At 42.5% G+C, this 6,763-nt stretch overlaps 1 protein-coding gene across 1 annotated transcript; it reads right to left on the bottom strand.

The window, feature by feature from the left end:
• Positions 1–1,416: 1,416 nt before the first annotated feature.
• On the bottom strand, positions 1,417–5,722 carry UCP1 (uncoupling protein 1). The gene is given in 5 exon segments (XM_053743532.1): positions 1,417–1,575; positions 1,794–1,882; positions 4,633–4,815; positions 5,471–5,500; positions 5,503–5,722. Coding segments are annotated over 5 exon segments (504 nt in total). The 5' UTR covers positions 5,590–5,722; the 3' UTR covers positions 1,417–1,460.
• Positions 5,723–6,763: the final 1,041 nt, after the last annotated feature.

Genomic DNA, 6,763 nt, shown 5'->3' with positions numbered 1-6,763 from the left:
GTGTATGTGTGTGTATCTTGTTTTGAACTAAATAAAAATACTATATGTGGAACTGGTTGGATACAGCTAAAGCAATACTTAAAGTTTGAACTAATTAATTATAGCTTTATGTATTAGAAAAAAAGCTTAAGATTAAAGACAAAGCAATCGTCTCAAGGAGTTTGATGAAGTACAAAATAAACCTAAAGAAAATAGAGAAGGAAATTAATTAAAGACAAAAGCTTAGATGCGTAGAAAAGAAAATATGCATACAATAGGATCAACAGAAATAAAGATTAGCAATACCGATAAGCCTTGGTGAGAAGTCCACAGGGGAGCAACACTACAGACACCACAGTAAATGTAATGTGGAGCTGATTAAAACAGAAACTGGGTGATGCCTGACATCCTGCTGGCTTCCTGGCCCTTCTGCTACCAGTCCTTGATTTTGGCTTAAGACCAGACTAAGCCTTGCCTTGACATTTCATCTCTTGTTTGTTCTTTCCCTATTTCTTCTGCACTCAGTTTGTAGACAGCAAAAAGTTGCTTCAGATGTGAATGATGAATCTGGCTTTGCTGGGAAGATGCCTTGAAGATAGTTTCACCTCATCCAAAGATAGTTTCACCTCATCCGTTGCTCTAACCAAAGGTATCTTCTAGCTATGAAATTCTGTGATTCTAGGATAGATACCATGATTTTAATGACAACAATGCCCAAATGACTGTATTATCTTAGATTAGAAGTTGTTACAGATGCTGTAAAATATGGACTTTAACAATTAAAAATCTGTATGAATAATATTTAAGGTAAGTTTATGCCTTTTGAATCTAAAGACCTTTCCTTGCTACTTGGACAATTGTATAATTTTAGGTGAATTTCAACTCTTGCATTAGATTTAGATCCAAAATAACAAACTTTAAAAGGTATTAGCAATACTTTATTGAATATATTAACTGACAACTGGGTTAATAAATAAAAGGGAAATAGTATTTTCTTTGATAACTGTTCATTTAAAGTATTAGTAAAGTGCATTCCGCTCAGTTTTCCTTTTTCATCAGTTTGAATTAATAATTGAAACATGTTAAAGATCTTCATATTCAGCCATAAACTCCCTCTGCCATTAAATGGTTAATCAAATGTAGTAACTTATCTGGACCTTACATTGGCCTGAGTGTGTTACTTATGTTCTTTCCCCTCCTTAAAACACTGAGAATAAAATCACAAGAAATATGTATTATATCCTTTGAAAAAAAAATAGTCCATTGGGATGGAAATACTATAAAATTTGGTTGTGGTGATTGTTGTACAACTATAAATGTAATAAAATTCATTGAGTAATTTTAAAAAATAGTCCAAACTCTCTACCAGAATTTCCTTATTTTTTTTTTTTTTTTTTAGGGTGAATAGGTTTGTTTGCTTTTTAAAATGATCCGGTTAGCACAGATTCCCACTGGTCTGTTCAATTCTTTCCTGGAGCCAATTATGCGGCACAGTCCACAGTCTGCCGTGACTCCATCAACTCTCGTTTCAGCTGTTCAAAGCACACAAACGGGATGACGTTCCAGGATCCCAGTCACCAGAAGGAAGGTACAAATCTAGAAAAGCGCATGTCACCATTCTATCAGTTTGTTTGAAATTCTTAAAGCTATTATAGTTACAGGCAGTTTATGCTTCTCATTTTGCTGCTTTTCTCAAAAGCAGAGGCTTAAAAGTACAATTTTCCCTGTCTTTCCTTTCTCTGCCTAAGTTTCATCCAGATGCCCTATCCTGCTTCAAAACAACAAAACCCAGATGGTCATATCTATACGATTACAGTCCCGCCAAACCAAATTTTGTCTCCTCTTGCTTAATGGTCTTTTCCTCTTTTTTGAGGGGAGAGGAAATTTTGTTTTGCTTCGCTTTCTGAATGGGAAGTGGGAAACTTTAATAGTTGAAGAGAAGAAATAAGGAGAAAGCAAAGTGATGAGGAAGCAGACCATTTTCCAGCCTTAAGAAATTAGTGGTGTCTAGATCTTGGCAATTCATGTCCTAGGGGAGATCGTCAGGGATCTAATTGCATTTTGTTGATGTGGTTGCTCTTGTTATTTTTAAGAATTCTGCCAAGCTATGCAGATCAAATGACTGATTTTGAATGCCTGTCTGCAATAATGAGATATTCCAGGAGAAAAAGATGGCATCAGTTAAATCTAACTTGGATAGATATTTTAGAGATTTGGCCTATAAACATCACTCCTGAGGATTTGGGGGAAATCTCTTAATTTTTCTCTCCTGACTCCTGAAGATTTGGGGGAAATCTCTTAATTTTTCTCTCCTGGTGTGTGTTGGGGTGTTTTAGTTGCGGTAAAACATGCATAACATCAAATTATCATTTTAGCCCTTTTAAGTGTATAAATCAGTAGCATTAAATATGTTCTCACTGTAAGCAATCATCACCACTCCTCATCTCCAGAACCTCTGGTCACCTAAATGGAATCTCTCTACTCATTAAAAAATAACTTGCCCCCCCACACCTCAAACCCTGGTAACCACCATTACTCTTTCGGCTTCTATGAATCTGACTTCTGTAGGTACTTCACATAAGTAGAGTCATACAATATTTGTCCTTCCATATCTGGCTCATTGTATTTAGCACGATGTTTTCAGGATTCATCCTCGTAGCATGTATCCTCCAAAAGTTTTAAATTTGAAAAAAAACGAAATTGTTAAATGGCTATTGGTTGATAATTGATATATCTATTTTAAACTAAATTTATAATCCATTTATTTTAATATGTCGTAAATGCAGATTATGGTGAATTACAACCTTTTTATAATGTGTATGGTGCATCATGCTTATTTCATTAGGTTTGAGACATTGCCTTACAATTTTTAAAGATTGTAGAATTTTGTTATTTTACAACTAGTGTAATCCTTGTTGAGTATATCCATAAATTAGTTCATACTGTATTTTCTTAGGAAGGACCCAAGTGGACAAACTGCCCAAGTTTGGGACATCAAGTGGTGTCATACTACAATAGGCTACAAAGGGGACAAAAATAAGAAGTAAGAAGCTGATGAAGTGATTTTTCATTTGAAATTTTGAAAAAAATTAGCTCAGGTTACCAAAGATAAATATCATTTAATAAAACTACAGATAGTCATAGAGCCTCATACTCATCCGTAAAATTAAATATAAGCTATGTATGGATCAATCACATTTACTCATCAAGGACTCTCAGTCTCTCGAACTGTTTCCCAATCTGTATAAAACAGAGATAATAATATCCACCTCAGAGTCATTGTATGAGTTAAAAGAATAACAATACAGCACTTAACACAGTGTCTTGCAATAGGAAGTACAGCATTCTTTTCATCACTATATAGTTGCACTCCTTTCTCATCATGCTTGGCCAGGAGCTGAGCATTTACTAACAACCATCTTTTAAGTGTCAAGATCATATGATTATAATTCCCTTGCTTTTGGCCCACATTTGTAATCTTATTTTGATGCACTCATTCCATGCACCAATCCCCATTGCATTTTCCCGTCAAGTTCCTTGGGAGTGAGGCATGTTCTTTGTCTTTGCTTCTCACTGCCCATCTTCTCCTCTAACCTCTGCAATCCTCCACTACTACGCTGAAGATGGTTCTGCCAAAGAAATGCATGGGCTTCTACTGTTAGGCACATTAATCAGTCCTTTCCACGCTAGATCTCTCTGCTGTTTGGTTCTACTGATAGTTCCCCCTGTGACTCCCCAAAATCTAGCTCATATGTTTCTCCTAAGCTCTTGTGCAGACTGGACATTACCCCTTGACACATCCTAAACTGAATTTTTTTTTTCTTTTTAGGGCCACACCCTTGGTATATGGAGTTTCCCAGGCTAGGGGTCAAATCAGAGCTTTAGCTGCTGACCTGCACCACAGCCACAGCAATGCCAGTTCCTTAACCCACTTCTTGAGGCCAGGGATTGAACCTGCGTCCTCATGGATACCCATCAGATCTGTGTCCACTGAGCCATGACATATGAGCTAGATTAGTCAGGTTCGTTGCTGCTGAACCACAATGGAAACTCCCTAAACTAATGTCCCCATTACAGCAGTTTCTCTGTGCCCTCCTCCAGTGAATGATGGCTTTATCCAGAGACTTGGAAGTCATCTTACATTCCTACCTTTTCTTTACGCCTCAGTTTCAGTTGTCCACCAAGTTCAATCAATTACACTTCCAAAACCTTCCTGACTGACCACTCTTCTCCTTCATTACCGCCATTGCTTTGGCATACTTTCATCATTTCTTACTTCCTTACTTACTCCTTTCTTCTTCTTTTTGTATATATTTTTCATATTGCTGCCAAAGTGATCTTTTGAAAATACAAATTGTTTACGTTATTCTCTTGCTTCTCATTTTTTTCAATGACTTCCCATCACTTTAAGGATAAAATCCAAACTCCTTCGCATGGCCTGCAAGGTCTCTTGTGACCCCCCTTTCCTGCCTTTCTGGCTTCACCTCTCCCTCCTCACCAGCTTACCTGTCTGCCCTGCCCTGTGGGTTCAGACACTGATGTTTGTTGGCCAATTTGTTGTGAAGACCACTGCCCTGTGGGTAACCATTTCTTTGGACAGAGCCGGGCCCAGGACATGTCTATCTGCCCCTCCCAGGAATGCTCCTTGCTTACTTTCTCTCCCTGGATGGTATCATAGAGGCTGATCCTAAGAGAGGTGAAGTTTATTTGTCTCTGGAGGCCAGCAGGCAGCCCTCTGTAGAGCTTCATTGGCCCTTCTGTCTTTGCCAGAGTAGTGATTGTTCCCAGGACGTCTTTGTACCGAATGGTACCGGAGGACCGGCATTTGCCTTGGATCTGAAAATGAGAAAGGTACAGGTCAGAGGGCAGTGAAATTTAAAGTAAAGGAGTCCTAGCTAGTGCGGAAAAAACAAAGACTGGCATCAAGCTGACCTCTATGGAGAAATCTTAAGCCTAGATTTTTTTTCCCATTGTCTTCCTATTTTCGGTTCTTTTTCTCTTCTCAGCAACATTATCTGTCTATCCGTTTCTATCTATCTATCTAAAGGGGGGTGGTGGGGGGAATCATGCTACTATCCATACTTTGAATATTACCCCCACTCCACCCTACTGTACCCCTCAAACTCTCCAGAACGGTAGGGAGTACCTTGAAGAGATGTGCCTGTCCAGTCAGCGAAGCAAGATAAGGAGCCTGGATTATAAATTCCAGAGCCGCTGCTTTCCTTAGCTCCTAGATTACTTAGTGCTGACTACAGGCAATAGTCATGGTCAGCCCATCTCCATGATCATTGTGGTTCTGGCAGTTAATCCCTGAAAAGTTCCACTTTCCCACCCTAGGGTATCCATCCCGTGACAGGTCAAACTTTTTAAAGGTCAGGTGCTCTACCTAATTGAGAAAAGATGGTTAAACCAAAGTCAGAATCAAAGGGCACACACACTAGGAGCTCCCTCTCTGCCCGAGACACCTACCCACCCCCATGGCCCTCGCTACCTGTAGCCGGACTTTGGCGGTGTCCAAAGTGCAAAGGTGAGCACATCTGCCACGCAGGCCGCCGCTCCAGCTGAGAAGATCTTGACCGCTATGGTCGGGGGCACTTCAGGAGCTGCCATCCTGACAGCGCGGAGCAAGGCACGGGCTGCAAGGGGAGCGGGGTCTCCAGCCCAGAAAGTGTAACTTCTCCCTGGCTTCTCACTCCTGCTGGGCCTGGGAGCAAACCTGCCTCTCCGACTGCGGGACGGCGGGGGCGGCGGGCGGTGGGCTGCGGGCTCGGAGCCGGGTCGGCGGCGCCAGCCACTCCTCCCTCGCGCCCAGGCCCGCCACCCGATGCCCCCTGCCCTCTGCCGGTGGCTTATATCGCAGCCAATCAGGAGCTGAGCCGCTCCAGGTCTGGCAAGACCCGAGGGTGGGACAGGCAGGGGTGTGCCCTGAGGCGCCAGGCCCCTCCCAACCTCCCCATCCTAGCTCCACACCTGGAGAGCCGCCTTTCATCCCAAAACCCGAGGTTGCGCTCCGGGCGGCCTGAGCCCCGCCCTCGCCGCGGAGAGAAGGGCTCCAAGCTACAGTGCTTCTGGCACTTTGAATTGTGTCTCCTGGGCTGGGAAATAGAGCCGGCTGGTAGGTGGAGGGGCGGTCCCCGAAACAAGTGCGACCTCAGTGATCTTGGTAGAAGGTAGACGGTCCTGCCCAGCCAGAGCTCTGCAAGGCAAGAGTGGGACTCCCCTTATGCCTCTGACTCCCCAGGAGCCTTGCAAGCACCTTCTCAGCTTGGCTTCCCTTTCCTCTCCTTTTAACTTCTCATCTTCCTGTCTCTTTTCTAAGCACCAAAGACAGACTCCAAAAAATCTCAGACAGAAATCAAGAACACTCTGAACTTCTAAAGTGTTTCATTTGAACAATTTTTGTAGGAAGATGTCAGATGAGATAATAGATATCCTGGAAAGCAAATCCAAAGTAAATTTCTAAAGGGCTATGTGAGATCTCACTCTCTCCTCTTAATTTCATGCTTAGGGAAGTGCAGTGGAAAGGACAATGGCAGGATGCTTGGCTCGAGGTGCAGCTCTTACCTTCTCTATGACCCTGGGCAAGCCCTCTGTATTCTTGCTTTTTTTTTTTTTTTTGCCTTTTCTAGGGCCCCTCTGGAGACATAAGGAGGTTCCCAGGCTAGGGGTCCAATCGGAGCTGTAGCCACCGGCCTACGCCGGAGCCACAGCAACTCGGGATCTGAGCCGCGTCTGCGACCTACACCACAGCTCACGGCAACGCCAGATCCTTAACCCACTGAGC

Source organism: Phacochoerus africanus, chromosome 10 (assembly GCF_016906955.1).
Source record: "Phacochoerus africanus isolate WHEZ1 chromosome 10, ROS_Pafr_v1, whole genome shotgun sequence".
In the NCBI taxonomy this organism is placed as follows: Eukaryota; Metazoa; Chordata; class Mammalia; order Artiodactyla; family Suidae; genus Phacochoerus; species Phacochoerus africanus.
This window is presented reverse-complemented; position numbering and strand designations above follow the sequence as displayed.